The sequence below is a fragment of the Rhinolophus ferrumequinum genome, chromosome 5 (genome assembly GCF_004115265.2).
Source record: "Rhinolophus ferrumequinum isolate MPI-CBG mRhiFer1 chromosome 5, mRhiFer1_v1.p, whole genome shotgun sequence".
Lineage (NCBI taxonomy): Eukaryota > Metazoa > Chordata > Mammalia > Chiroptera > Rhinolophidae > Rhinolophus > Rhinolophus ferrumequinum.
Genome location: NC_046288.1, coordinates 42,656,714 through 42,672,383, shown reverse-complemented (window position 1 = coordinate 42,672,383; position 15,670 = coordinate 42,656,714). Strand labels below are relative to the sequence as shown.

The 15,670-nt window shown below is 38.0% G+C and overlaps 1 protein-coding gene across 9 annotated transcripts in view; it reads left to right on the top strand.

The window, feature by feature from the left end:
• The window catches only part of FAM13A (family with sequence similarity 13 member A), a 311,779-nt gene that overhangs the window by 236,425 nt on the left and 59,684 nt on the right, over positions 1-15,670 (top strand). For all 9 annotated transcript variants that reach the window (XR_004422991.1, XM_033105659.1, XM_033105662.1 and 6 more), the window contains 2 exons: positions 8,124-8,200; positions 8,592-8,634. Coding sequence is in view for 8 of the 9 variants with exons in the window: in XM_033105659.1 (XP_032961550.1) it covers positions 8,124-8,200; positions 8,592-8,634 (120 nt within the window). In the remaining variant the exon portion in view is untranslated. The remainder of the gene's footprint in view (positions 1-8,123; positions 8,201-8,591; positions 8,635-15,670) is intronic.

Below are 15,670 nucleotides of genomic sequence, written 5' to 3'. Positions count from 1 at the left end.
TATATGATTGTGGTGGTAGTACTACAGGCAGTTGTTAGTCCATTCTCTGTTTTCCAAATATTCTCTGAGTATATTAATTCTGTGATAAGTATTACATTTAGTATATAAAAATACATAATTTAGTAGCTTTCTTATTCATAAACAACCTCCATTTGATGTCATGTACACCCTCTGAAATTGCATGCAAGGTTCAAGGAAGGAGTGTAAGTCTTGCACTAAGAGTTGAATTTCAGTTCCAAGTTTATCACTTAATAGCTATGGCAAGTGGGCATGATATTTGCCTCAGTTACTTCCTCTGTGAAGTCAGGGATATTAATATCTCATTGTGGTTAATTTTTTTTGTGAGATTTGAATGAACGAAATGTGCTAAGGAACAGGAAAACTGAAAAACAGTGCATGTTTCAATTCCTTTCTGTTCTCTCTGCTCTGATGTCCAATCTCTTTCCTTCATTTTACCATCTAATACTTGGAGCAGTCTGTATTTGTTAGTTCCAATTCTTTCCACTTGCTCATCAACCCCTGGGGTCCAGATTCTAACCCCATTTCTCTGAAGAAACTGTTTTCTCCATGTCACTGGTCAGACCTGTGGTTGGAACTGGCCTTTGGAGACCCTTGTGCTATGACATTTACTGGACCTTTGTCCTCTTACCGCTATGACTATTTTCTTCTTTGCTGTATCCTTCACTGGCTAGTTTCCCACAAAGCATGCTTGAATGTAAATTTAGCGAGATTTCTGTCTCATCTGTCTTATTCATCAGTACTTTATCTGAGAGCTTCTCCACTTCCATGGTGCTTCTCTACAAATGACTTCCAAACCAACATTTAATTCATGCTCTGTGTAGTTCACCTTAGAAAGTACTTCACACTCAACAAGTTACTCCAGACACCCATCTGATATCATCAAATCATCACCGTCTTAGTCACTTTCTAAGTCCTTTTCTTTATCCCCAATCCTTCTTCCAACTTTTCAATTATTTGTCAAATTTAGTTAACTCTACTCTAGCAGTGTTATATACATTACCCTTTTCTCTTAGTATCGCCATTACTTAGCTGAGGCCCTTATTATAACTAGTCTGGAACATCAAAACAGGCACCCAACTTATCTCCATGCTTCCACTTTCTCCCCTCTCCCATCTCCAAACCATCTTATCTGCTGCTGCAAAACAATCATCTACCTAATGCAGAAATTTTTAACTCTTGTTTACAGTGTAGTACAACTTAGCAAGAATGCCTGTCAAAACTACATGAAATGATTCTCTGAGTGGTGTCAATATAATGTAAAAAAGCCCAACATTAGTGAACTACAGATTTAAAAGTATTCATTCCTTCAATCATACAACAGTAAACTATATGACAAACACTATTTCAGGCATTAGGGGCACAGTGGTGATCAAACAGACACACTCTGTACCTTCCTGAAGGTGACATTCTCAAAAGATAAGATAGATAAGAAATAACTAAATATATAGTCACATGGCAGTACATGCTGTGGAGAGAAATGTAGCTGGGTAAATAAAATAGGAAATGGTGTTGTATAGATTGAGGTCCTCAGGTGAGACCTCACTGTGAACGGTACTTGTGCAGGGACCTGAAGGAGGTAAGGGAGTGAGCCATGAGGATATCTAGGGAGAAGCCTTTTGAGGGTAAGCCAGAGGCTGCTGTGGTTGGAACAGGGTTGAGGGGAAAGCATTGCAGGACATGAGGTCAGAGACGTAGCAAGGGTCCTGATCACTTAAGGCTTTGTAGCCATTTCTAGGTCTTTGGCATTTACCTTGAGTGAGATGAGGAGCCGTCACAGGATTAAAAGGAAGAAAGTCATTTTCTGAGATATCTTTTGAAAGGATCACTCTGGCAACTGGGGTGTTAAGAATACCCCAGGGATGGTGAGGAATAGACAAGAACTAAAGCAAAATAATTGACATAATCTAAGCAAGAGATGATATCAACTTAGGCCAGGATGTAGCAATGAAAGTGGTAAGAAGTCGTCGGATACTATGGATATATTTTAGAGTAGAACCAAGAGGATCATCGAATGGGTGGGACATGAGATGTGAAAAAAGAGGCGGGGATGCACAATGACTCCAGGACTTTTGGAGTAGCTAGAAGGATGGAGTGCCATTTACTAAAATGGACGAAACTGTTGGAGGGGTAACTGAGAGGGAACAAATAAAACGTTCCATTTGGATACGTAGAGTTTGAGATGTTCCTTACTAAAGAAGTCAAGTAAACCGTTAGATACATGAATCGGGAGTTCAGGTAGAGATAAAATAAGTTTGGAAATCTTTGCTACACCGTTGGTATTTAAAGTTGTGAGACAGGCTGAGCTGACACCTGGGGAATGAGCAAAATCGGAAGGACTGCGCCCTGGGACATACCAACATTTAGAGGCTAGGCAGAAGAGAAGGTGCAAGCAAAAAAGATTAAGAAGGAGCAGCTAGCAATTTCCAGTACAATATTGGGGGGCAATAGCCTTATTAGACTCGAGTCAAGAGAAAGTCAGAAGACAGAAATTGGAATAGCGAGTGAGTGATAATTTCACATACAATATCTGTCGAACCCACATCTACCATGATAGCTATTTTGGTGTGAAAAGGGAAGAAAAAGGTCAGTTAGATGGGTTCAAGAGACTATATAGGAGAAAATGAGTTGGATACTGCAAATATGGAGAGTCTTTGGACAGGTTTTGATCTACAGGGAGGCAGTGGCTGGAGACAATCAAGATTAGGGGAAGTTTTTTTTGTGTGTGTGTGTGTGTTTCTTTTTTCTTTTTTTTTTATTATTTTTTAAATTTTTGGGGGTGACATTTGTTAGTAAAATTACATAGATTTCAGGTGTGCAATTCTGTATCACATCATCTATAAATTACATTGTGTGTTCACCACCCAGAGTCAGTTCTCCTTCCATCACCATATATTTGATCCCCCTTACCCTCATTAGGGGAAGTTTTTTAAAAGGCAGAGATATTCAGACTTTGTACAAGTTAAGTCAATAGAGAGGGCAAAATGATGATGCAAAAGAAAGGAATCCATTGAAGGATCAATGGTGTTGAATAATTGGCAGGGGATGGAATCTACTGGACAAGTGGAGAGGTTTGGTCACAAATTACTTTGATTCGAAGACTGTTTCATCAGAAACTTAAACAGTTTTGCCCCACTACCTCCTTTGCATAACAACAAGTTCTGTCCCTGTGTTCTAACTACAACCTACCTTTCATTTAAGAAAAATGAGTACTCTTTTAATAATCTCACCATGTTTATACACACCTCTAGGATTCATTTCCTTTGCATACTATTGAGTAAGGAAAGAATGGGCTGGCCTTGAATTTTATGTTTTGTCAAATAATGTTTAACATTAGTATTCCGATAGAAACGAAGGTAATGTAAACAGTGTAACAAACGAGTTGGAGTAGTAACCAAAATATAAAAGTCATGAAGGCAAGGACAGGTGTCTGGTTCACCATTTACCATTGTACTTCATGCTTATTATGTTTTGGCACTCACTAAAAATGTGTCGGGATGGAGGGGAAAGAGTAAATGAATGTTTGCCACAGTGTTTAGGGTAACTTGTGTAACAAAAAGACCCAAAATATAATGTCTGGAACACAATAAAGGTTCATTCTCCCATGACAATCTGAATCAGGAATTTAGAACTGGGGAGAGGAGTAGAGGGCTTGCTCCACACAGTTTTTCAGGGACCCAGGCCAACTGCCTCTCTGTCATCTTCAGAAAGTAGCTTCCAGGGCAGTCAGGTGGTTTTCATCTGCATCCCAGCTCACAGAAAGAGAGAATGAACATCGAAGAATGTGCCTGCTGGGGCAGTTTATTGAGCAGACCTGGAAGCCACACACATCGCTTCTCACATCCTGGTGGAGAGAAGTTGGTCACATGGCCATATCTCATTGCAAGAGGAGCCAGTAAATGTGTTGTTGCGGGGCATGTGGCTTCTTCATTACTGTGAGGAAAAGGGGAATGGACTTGGGTGCACAGATAGCACGCTTTTCCATAGGCGTCCTCTTACAGTACCAGTAGTTCTTTTTTGGAATACAGATTAATTTTTATACAGTAAAACATAAAATACATATAAAAGGGTACAAAAAGAAATTCAAATCTGTCATTAATCATTTGTTAATGAGAATATATCAAGCAGTCTCCTTCTCTTAGAGCTCAAGGTTAGAATAATGAACCTGTTTTGACTAGCAGTATTCCATGTAGCCTTCAGACTGAGTCGTTTGTATATTGAGAGAAGGCTTTTTTTTTTTTTTTTTTTTTTGGTGTCCTCTATAAAGGCTTTGTCAGCATTTTATACTTTTAAAAGACAAATTTGTTTTTGCTCCAAGTGTTTTCAAGTGCTTCAGTGGTCAAACAGGTTTTGAACCTCGCTTTCAATGCCAAAACAGAGAGGGGGCCGGGGGAAGAAATGAAAATAAATTCCACAGTCTAAAGCTAATTTTTTTCAAGGCTTTACTTTTTTCAGATTTGAGGTTACTTTTATAATTGAGCAAGGTGGTTCTTAAAATTCCGTTCCTTCTGATACCAAAAATTGTCCAAATAAATTATATCATAGCAAAGTCACTGGTAGGACTTGAGAGGCAGAATTTTATGGATTATAAATGAGGCTTTATCTGGTTTTTTAATGCAACTCAAGCAGCAGTTTCTTTGCATTTATACTTAAAATCATAATCTGTTCTATGCTCTTTCTTAAAATTACCTATTTAAAAGATTCTAACTTCAAAAGCGTAGTTAAAAGTTAATACAATAAAACATTTTTATAATAATTCTATTACTTCAACCTTTAAGAAATGAAAACATTAATTAACTACTCTTATTGCACCTAGAGAAGTGTTTTGGACCTAAAGCAGATCAAAACCTTCAAAAGACATTGAGCCAGTATTTTCTCATAAGACGAGTGGTATTAACAAGTACAGAACATGTGAAAGTCCAGTAGCTTACCTCTCATGTAGTGAAGGCATTTGACATTAAAAAGCCCTTATTTTGACCTGTACATTCCATTTTCCCTTTTCCCCATCTCAGTGAAGTGGGGGAATTGCTGATCTATTTCTTTTTCTTAATCTCCCCTCCCTAAACCTTAGGCAAAGGATGGAAGTTAGAATTTATAAAACATTTTTCACCATGGAAATACATACTTGAGTTACTGTACTCATACATCTTTACTACCCTTGTCTGTTTCATTCTGAAAAAATTAGGGTAGGTTGCCAGATGTAACACATTCTTCACATGTTCCTGTTTCCAAAAGGTATAGGGTCAACCCAACCACCTTAGCAAAGGAACACTGTGTACTTGCATGCTGCTTTAGTGGGAGCAGACCATGAATATTCAACAGCCTCAAGTATGCTGAGGACAACATGAAAATGGAAATTATTTTAAAGTTTTAGAGAGGAATGTTGAACAATATTGAAAGTCACTCTTTGTCAATTACATCTATAAAATCCCAGATCCTTGGAGAGTTCTTAAACATATGGACCAAACATTTTTTTAAAAGTGGGGTGGTGAAGGCGTTGAAGAAGTTCCTATTTACTTGTTTTAACCATCAAGATCAGCTAAACTTTCTCACTAAATTTTACAACTGCGTTTTGTAAAGCCTTCTATTGTATAACTATCTTCTTTCAATAATTCTCAAAACTCATATCAGTTATATCTTTGTTCTTTCTGTGTAGGAAACAAATCTTCTAATTGACATATCTTCAAATTTATATAATGCTATTAAGGTTTATTTTCTATTCTCTCTTCCTGAATATTTCTTCACCTTAATCCGGACATCTTTATGTCTTTTGAAATAGTCACTTGCATATAATTATAAATGGACACTTTTAAAATGATCTGACGGTAAAGGGTTATGCTTTCCCTAAGAATTCATGTTTCAGAACTTTAGGAAAACTTAATACTATTGCACTAGATCTTGCACTAAAGATTTTGATAATCTACTGAAGATTACCAATGAGAACAAAGATTCTTTGTCATAGATGTATCCCTCTTTATCAGGAGGATCGCATTCAGGTAATCAGAGCAATTCTGCTTTGGTTTAATGAGAGCCATTTTAAAGAGGCCTCTTTTAACTCAAACTTGAGAGCGATAAAAATGTGACTATAATTGTTGTCATAATTCATTTCTCAGATTCATTCTAAAATTATCTAACTGTAAATTATCTGTAGTGCAGGGGATCCTGCCGACTTCGCCATGTGTCGTGCGGGGTGTCAGGCGGGGTCTCTGGTCCCACTCCCCACACAAGAACGCAGGACATGGCTAGGCCAAAAAGGAACACCCACGGAGACATAGGTAGGGGAGTCATACCACTATACTCTCACTGGTGGCTGGGTTGGAGACACAGGAACCAGGAGCAACACAATTCTCAACCCTCACGGTGCTGCTTGCAGACTCAGCCACCATCTTCTTGCTAGCTCCCCCTTTCTTCTTTTTGCTAGCCTAGCCACGGCAGTTATATTCATGGCTAATGGCTCACTGGTTACAGCTGACGGCCAACTAGCCACAGCTGCTGGCCACTTGATCACAGTCGATGGCCATTTACTACCTGAGCCAGCACCTTTCTATGTGAGGCCGAGAGCCTGGAAACTGCTTTTTGGGGCTCTGTCCCCACATTATCTAAGCATGTAAGTCAGTGTTCAGTAATAACAGGCAAAAATACAGCCTTTCCAGTTCCTGAAACATTGCCTTCACTGTAGACAAATAGTAGTAAAATATTTTTCCAGGGGATTTCATAGTTCTAGAAATAGTAATAATGACAACAACTCATACTCATTAAATGTGCCAGGTATTATTCTGGTGCTTTACATGTATTATCTTGTTTAATCCTCAGGACCATTTGATGTTAAGTATTTTTACCATCTCCATTTTTCTGATGAGGAAATTGAAGGTCAAGTAGATTAATACAGTAGGTAAATGATAAAGCTAGGGTTCAAACCCAAACATTCTGACTCCAGAGCCACCAATTTAACTGTTATATTATGCTGTCTCACTTTGTTTTTTCTTTGATGGAGCCTAGGGTCTTACTCTTTAGGAAGTCTAGACAAGTTAGCCAAACCAACCTAAAGAGAAAATAATTCATCTCTCTACCAAGACAAATACTTGTTTTCTACTCTAATTATATGTTTATTTTGTTGGAGAGTTTTATATAGGTCAGTTTCACGGGGTTACTGTGAACCTTAATCAGATTTACCTTGTAAGTGTTTTTCATACTGGGAGGTTATAAATATGTGGATGAACACATGTTGCTTCGATGTGTGTTCTTTATTTCGATGACACAGAATGGGCGGATTTTGCTTAATGTCCTTTTAATGCATGTGTGAATCTTTGAGTTCAATGAAATTCAGGTTCCAATCTCCAAGGCAGCTGTGTTTGAGTCTCCTGAATGGAAATATGCTCATTAGCTCATTTGTAATCTTCCTTCATGGGTATCGCTTACATATTTTGTGCTCAGTCATCTGAATTATATGTAGAAAGCATTGGCTGTATTCACAGAGGCAGCCGAAAACCCTTACAAATAGGCCTCCTGAGAAGCAGTAAGCCCTCTTGGTCAATGTGAAAATACATGCTATTTAAAGTTAGTTTCCTATTTATATTTTTTTCCATCTTAGCAAATATAAACATCAAATATTGGGAAAAGGAAGGTTCTTAACTCCATTTCTTTATATGGGTATTTTACAGTTTAGGTATATATTACCCCAGATCATATTGGCAATATATCCTGAAAAGTTGTTATATAAGCAGTGAATGTTATATCGGTTTCTGATTATATTCGAGATCAGATTCCTCAATTCTATTTCTAATGCCACCCTCATATTCTGGCAATGTGAGTTTTGCTGTATTTAGCTGTAAAATATAGATAATACCTAACAAGGGCTCAATGACCATTTGTGTGATGCTGTCAGATATCTTTGTTAAAAGAATGATAAAGTTTAACATGATTTTATGCAAGCAGTGTATAATAAACTGTCATAATTTTGCTAGTTTTAACAAATACAGAAATACAAGGACTAGAATGAGTTATAGCTGCATATTATCTGATGCTTAGTTTTAAAGAAGGGAGGGTCTGCTAGTGCATATTTCTTACCATTCATACTGTACAACCAATGATTTGTTTTGTTACAGAATATGGAGAGTCTCAATTCCACACCATCGCATGAGAGCGCTGGACCTGATGATGTAGAACTGATGTCTGATGAAAGGTAATTTTAGAATTTCCTCTTCACATTGTTTATAAAAGTATGAATAGATCTATTTTTCACTTGATGCAGTGTGCGTATAAGAACTGAAAAGGAGTACGATTAAAGCACTGTATGTTTACCAACATTATTTTATAGCAAGGAAAGTACTTAGAATAGAAGATCTGCCATGGTGCTCTGAAAGGCTAATAACCATATTCGTGTTTGTGTTTCTACTTTTGTTTTACTTTGATTAATTTTGGAGGGAGTTGTTTTTAAATTATTTAAGAATTTGATTTAGAGCTACTCAGCCTACTTGTAAAATAAATTACATCATAATTTCAATGGATGAAAAGCATTGTTATAAACAGCTTGACATTTTATGATGTTTTGTTATTGTTGCTATTGTTTATAGCAAAGAAAACGAAAGAGACAGTGGACGTACCCATCATTTTGAGGTGAGTAGCTAACAAGTAAGATTGTGGCTGTGACAGGATTGTTCACGTATTCATTCCTGAGAGTACCTGTGAAGTAGTAGTAGCCTGTGTCAATAAGGGATGAGATTAAGTGACAGCACCTGTTTGGTTAGAAAGGCAAATAACGAGACATGAGATTACTTGAGACATCATAAGAACTCCATTCTTTCGCTTTTAAAATTCTGCTTGCAAAGATAACAGTTCAATAGCATGGAGATTTCTCTTTAGGTTTTCATAAAGTAAAACAAAACAAAAAGCCACTGGTTTGATGTCCCATGATTTTATGCATTTTTAAAGTGACTGAAATAAATAGCCAGTGAGTTTTAGTGGATTTCTCACAGGGATTATCTCATTAACTTTCAAATTAACATAAAATCAGTTCGAGTTCTTAAATCTAATCCATTTTCTGAGTTTTGCATCTCGTTTTAACTAAGCAACAAAGAAAAAATATGTAACTCCCTTACGTTGTCTGTATCTGCAAGTTTCGGTTACTTCCCTGGCTTTCCTGTTGTCCTTTGAGGGCATTGCCATGTGGACCCAAGTATTTGGTTTTCTTGCTCCCAACTGTGGCTTCTGTTCAATGTGCTCAAGCTCATTTTTATTCATGTATGTGTATGTGATCTACTGCCACATGCTTCCCGCTCCACCTTCATACTTACCATCGATTTTCTTTACAGCAAGAATTAAAGCTTTTCTCAACCTGTCCTTGGATTCTGACTCTTGATGTATTAATTATCCATAGAATTCTCCTTCTAACTCAGTGATTGCTAATCTTTGTTGGGCACTGAGCTAATTCACTGGTGGATTTATTCAAGAACATACATTGAGTCCTACTATGTATAGGCACTGTGCCAAGAGCTGGGATTCTGCCTCCATAGAGTTACAATCTAGCAGATTAATCATCTGAAAGCTGTGACTCCTCTTCTTACAATAATGCATGTTCGTGTAAAATCTGGCATAAAATTGCTGGACGTGAACGGCAACCCCCGCCAATGCTGTACACTCCTCCTATTTTTTCTCTTCTGTTCTTTTCATGTATGCCTCTTCATTAACACAGCCAGGTAATAGGAGGGGAATGCTACCTCTTTCTGACGTCACAGTTTCTCAGCCACTCCATCTTATTCCCAATTTATTTAAGTTTCCTTCCTTGGGACCCAGGCAACAAGATGACACTCTTTTCTCATCCCTAGGTACGTTTTTTTCAGAGCACAGTTTCCCCCATGATGGTGGTGTTTTATTTTTCTTCTGGTTTCATCTTTTCTCTGTTCTCTTCCTCTGTTCACAGCAAGCACCTACTCCTTATGCCATTCAACACTATTTTAAAGAGAATTGCTTTGCCAGCCTCCTGGAGAGGTCTTCTGGGATCTTCCCTTTTATGCCTATTATCCTTTAAGAGATAAAAGGGGACAGAGCCACCTTTGTGGATGAACTTCATAACACTAACTCATAAATTCCAACCAGCACCCAAACTAAATCTGTGCTGAATTCACTTTGCCATGGTGTGTTTGTGGATAACTCCCGTGGCAGTAGTTGAATCACGGGAAAAGAATCTCAAATCCTTCTTTCATGTGCTAGGACCTGTTCTTACATGTGTCACCCCTGGGCAGTTATCAATCAGCACCTAGCCTACTGTTGGCGCTCCTTAAGCATTCACTATTAATAATCATTGTCATCATACTTTCAGCTAGGAGATAAAATTAGGTGGTGAGTTAAAATCTAAACTAAGCTTTTTGTGTCAGCTTTCTTTCACAACTGCACCAAAGGAAGAAAAAACGACATCACTCCACAAGATGTGGGATCATGTTTCTACTCATGAAGGCATGTGCATCTTTCACTGGAGGAAATATTATTAATGAAGGACTGTGAAAAAATCCAACTTCCATTTTGAAAGCTCTTTCCCTTGTTTCTAGTATGTTGTAATTTTTTATTTTTTAATATATGTAGCACTTTCTAGGACTTATTGTACAACCGAAATAGTTCATCCGGTCTTCTGGTAATACCACAAATAATTCCTAAATTTCAGAGAGGAAAATTAAGTCTAGACTTTGGTTACCTCTCCTCAAATTCTGTTTAGCTGGTATTTTATTTCAAGTCTCCTATAGCATGAGATTGAGATGCCAAAATTTACATGCCCTCAATGAATGGAGATGATAATTTTTCCAATTTCGTTTTCCATTAAGGCAGATTTTATCCTCATTAATATTACTGTCTATTAAAATTTTCCTTGTAAGCTCTTTAGATTCATGCAGGATACAGCAAATGACAGCTGCTAGGGAAAGGTATAGTGTCTTTCGTGTTTTGACTAGTATTTCCATTAGAATGAGAAACATTAACCTTCAGCCTCTGAAATGCTTTTTAAAGGGATAGATCAGCAGAGAGAGGCTTGTCTTAAAGTCTGCTTCTCAAAGGGAAATAAATACAGGCACAACTGTGACTTTATTTTTTAAATAATGATTTTGCAACGTTAAATATGTTTTTATTTGAATGAATGTGTTGAAAAGTGAAAATAGGCTTATCCCTTTGTTGCATGTCTTTTTATTTCTTTTAATTATGCAACTAATTTTATCCAAAAAGAGAATTTCTTAAGGGTTTGTATTAAAATCTATTTAGTGGCATATTGATAATGGAAAAAAAATTTAGAGTCACTTCAAAATTGCCAAAACTTAAAGTATGATTTCTTTGAGTAGGACTGGAAAGGCCGACCTTTTAATAAAGTAACCTGTTTGGGCTGTATGAAATGATACAAAGGGGGACCTAGCTCACTGTAGAATCCAGAATATTTACTCTTTTGTTTATTTTTAAACTAAATTAATAACTGAAAGTATCCAGAAGAGAGGTCATCCTTAAAACTAGCAATTTCTGGATTCTAAAAAAAATATCACTAAAAATACAGAGTTCAGTTTACAGTGGAGGTTATGTCTTACACTTCAATTTGATTCCTTCCGATAAGGTATTTTCCCGTTCTAGAACTATTTTATGCTTTCATGTAAAATCCAAAAAATTCAAACTATAACCTTATGCTTAATCTCTGTCAGAAAACAAAACATGTAAGAATAATACATAGAAAGGTATTACATTATCTGGAAGAGGTCATTTTATATCATTAGCCTAAGGTAAATGAAGTGTTAAATTCTTTCAAGATATTTTTACATTCTTTATGCCTTCTGAGCCTACTGCTTAGGAAAGCTTAGAAGCATACCTTTGATAACAAATAAGAAGTTCATAATAAACAAAAGACTATTTCCCCTTTTCTTATCCTGCTTAAAAAAAAAAAAAAACAGAAAGAAAGAAAACAGGAGGGAGAAAAAGAAAGGAGAGAAGACAAGGCTTTCCAGTCAAAACTGAGAATTAAAATTGATCACAAGATCTTAAGTGCAGAGTTTTATTTGTCCTGATAAAGTTTGAGATTCATTCTGAAGCAGCCCCAGCAACAAATATTTATGAAATGGATGACTTTGTTATTTCAGCTTCACTGTATTTCATGGAAGCTTTAGGATTTTGTTATTGATTATAATATTAAAACCAGAAAAATTAAAAAGCTCTATTTTGTTCAGATTCACTTCCAGTTCAATCCAGTTTTGAAAGGCTGCTGAAGCTTTGCTGTTCACGTTGATTTGGAAAATTTGTTATGTCCATTTTCCTGTATTGTCAGGCCAAATAGTAAATATTTATGGTTCCATGTGGTCCTTCCATGAACACTGTGTGGTTCCTTCCTGTGCAAACTGCATTGTCTAGTACGCTCTGTGATCTCGTTATTCCTGGCGCTGGTAAGCTACTAGTTAGGCTACTTTTCCATGTCCTGTGCAGGGAGGGAGAAAGGATAAAATAAAAGTTGTCAACTATTTGAAGCCAGAGAAGGAGGAGGATCAGTAAAGTCTGGGGATAGAAAAAGCCAGACCCAGCAAGACAGGGACAAGTCTTAACAAAGATCAGTGGATAGACTGGTAGTTAATGGTTTCTTAACCTGAAGGAAGAGGGCACCTGAGGCCCCAGGCAAGGTGAGCTCAGTGTTTGCTCAATAGCATCCGATGTAGGTTTTCCTTTTAGAACATGCATCATACTTAGCACTTATGTCTCCCTTCCACACTGAATTCTGTTACTTGTTATTTTTTTTAATTGAGGTATAATTGACATATAACTTTATATAAGCTTCAGGTGTACAGCATGATTCAATAATTTGTATATATTATCAACTAATCACCGCAGTAAGTCTAGTTAACATCTGTCACCACATAGTTACAATTTTTTTTCCTTCTAACCATTATCTTGTTAGTCCCTGTCATCCCATGCCTGGCACATAGTGTGTGTTCAGCAAACACTTGCCGAATGAATGAATGGGAAACGAGATAGGGTATAAATGCAAATTGCATTTCTTTCCCTGTTACTATGGACTAGTTGCTTTTATATATGATTTTCTTTTAACCCTCACCTCAAACTTTATGAAGTCTTGTTCTTGTATTAGAGCAAAGAAGCTGAACTACAGAGATCTTACCCACTGAAGATCTTGCAGCTAGTAAGCTAATATTTAAACTCACGCCTCTGACTCTAAAACCCATTCCCTATCTGCCATACCCTATGTGTCTCCTAAGAGCCACTCAGTTTATTTCAGCACGTGAATTTTAGTGTGTTTTCATTTGGAGCAACACTTTTGACAAGAGTTTGCTATGTGACATCTTGGTTGAAAATGGTGAAATTAACTTGTATATTCTCTGATTTAACTGAAGATATAAGATGTATAAACAACAAAAGTTGAAACCAAAACTATTCTGGTATTTGAGAATGTCCTTGACATTTTAACATTAACAATGTAGTAGTAGAAACAAGCAAGCAGACAAGTGCGATACTGTATGATAAGCCCTCATAGAGAGTACGGAACCCAGACTAGGCTAGCTAATATTTAAAGGAAGAGTAGTTTTTTGCTAGTATATTGCTACCAAGCCTGAACAGCTTCCCCGTGCACATAAATCCTGGGCCCACACCAGCAGCCCACTCTTGGACCGCAGGCAAGGCAATCTACCAGGTTCAGAGACCAGCAAGCCAGAAACGGGGAATCAGGCCTCTGGGAGCAGCAGGCATGTGAAAAGCAACCTCCAGGACTGGTAAGAGCAGAACAGGACCATGTATGAGGGTGTGCTGGTGACTGAGTGCCATGCCAAGTGGGGCCATGGCTGTGCGAGCTGGTGTGGGTTTATGTAGGAGGGACCTCTCCATTGCTGTTTGGGAAATCAGCCAGGAAGTCCAGAAGTGCCGGTAAATTAACATAGGTCTCTAGTATGCATGATACCCCATTATATGTGGTACAGCACCCATACTAAACACCCATATACACTGGCCCTGACTCCAGATACACTGACTGCTTTGCTAGTCCTCAAACATACGCAAAATGATCATGCCTCAGGGCCATTACACTTGCTTTCCTTCTTCCTGGGATGCTGTTTCCACAGAATGCTCACTCATTTCCTTCAAGTCTCTGCTCATTGGTCATCTTACAGAAAAGACACACCTGTCCACCCAGTATAAAATAGCAGACATTGGCCCATACTTTCATCATCCCCCTTACCCTGCTTTATTTTTCTCCATAGTCCATATCACTCCCTGACATTTTTGTCTTTACTAACTGTCCCCTTCTGTAAGATTCATTAGGACAGAGACCTTATTGTGTCCACTGAAGTTTTGTTCCTGTCTAACACATAGTAGGTACTGAAAATTTATTTCTTGAATGAATGAGTAGATAAATTTTGTCTTTGTATCTCTAGCACTTGACATGTAATGGACAACCCTATTATACATATACAATAGGTGACATATATTATAATTGAATAAACTTGTAAAATTTTGACCTGATTCTCTTTGTTAGAGTAATAGAATCTTACAAGGGTTATCTACCCAGGGTGGTAATCTCTCCTTTTCCCACATGCCTGACTCCTAGACTTCATTTGAACACTGGAAGGGCAGCTCACTGATTCACAAGGTCGTGCATTGTTGTATTCCACCAAAATGAACTGTCCTCAGAACTCCACTGAAGGTACTTGAACGTGTTCCACTGAGAATGTCAGATCTCTCAGTGCAGGACGTTTGAGGGTCTCACACAGAGCCCAGCAGAAAGTGGATGCCTCAAACCATGTTCTTAAAGGAATGAACAAAATGCATACCTTTTGGAGAAAGAAAATTGAAAATTTTCTAATGTTAATTTTCTTACTTTGAAATTGGTGCCAATTGAGATGTGGCAATCATTAAAAGTAATGCATTTTTACATTAGTTTCTATGTGTATGGAATTTCAGGATTTTCCATGTGTGGCGTCAGGAACTGCAGGACTCTTGAGTAGCCTGAGGGGACGCAGGCACTGCAGGGAGTAGAGTCAGTGACTGTCAGGGGAGAACCCGGCTGCCTGCACAACCCAGCTCTTAGGCCTCTAGGTCTCCCCGCCAGCATCCATTCCCATCTGCAGGCCATCAGCCTGGAAACACATATTTCACCATTTTTACTCTGTATTTAAAAATGCTTTAATGGCTTTCTTATTTCTACTACAGGATAAAATCCAAACTTAGCCCAGCATGTGAGGCCTTTCGTAGTCCATCTTCTGCTTACTGGGTACCTTCGTCATCTGCCATCCCCCCTCCCTATCCCGAGGGCTGACCCCCAGGAACCTCCTCTCTTGCTGTGACCCAGCAAACCCTGATGTCATGACTGCCTTTGCACTTGCCCCTCCTCCCAACCTCTCTGACCCAAATTGCTGTTGCCACCCCGCAAGAGTGGTTCTTTGCTCTCATATTTTTTTATAATGGATCTAAAATTTTGCTGCACCCTTGTTGTGGCATGTTTTACCTCGAACTGCCGTTGTAGATGCCTGTCTCCAACTCTTCTCCCTACCACTTTGAGATAGGGCAGTGTTTTACCCATCTTCATAGGGTACCTAATTATAATAAAAGGGTAGCTTCCTTTCGTGTGTCTCCTATGCCCCAGGCACCATGCTAAATGCTTTGCATACCTTCTCTCAGATCTTCAGAGGAACCTTCC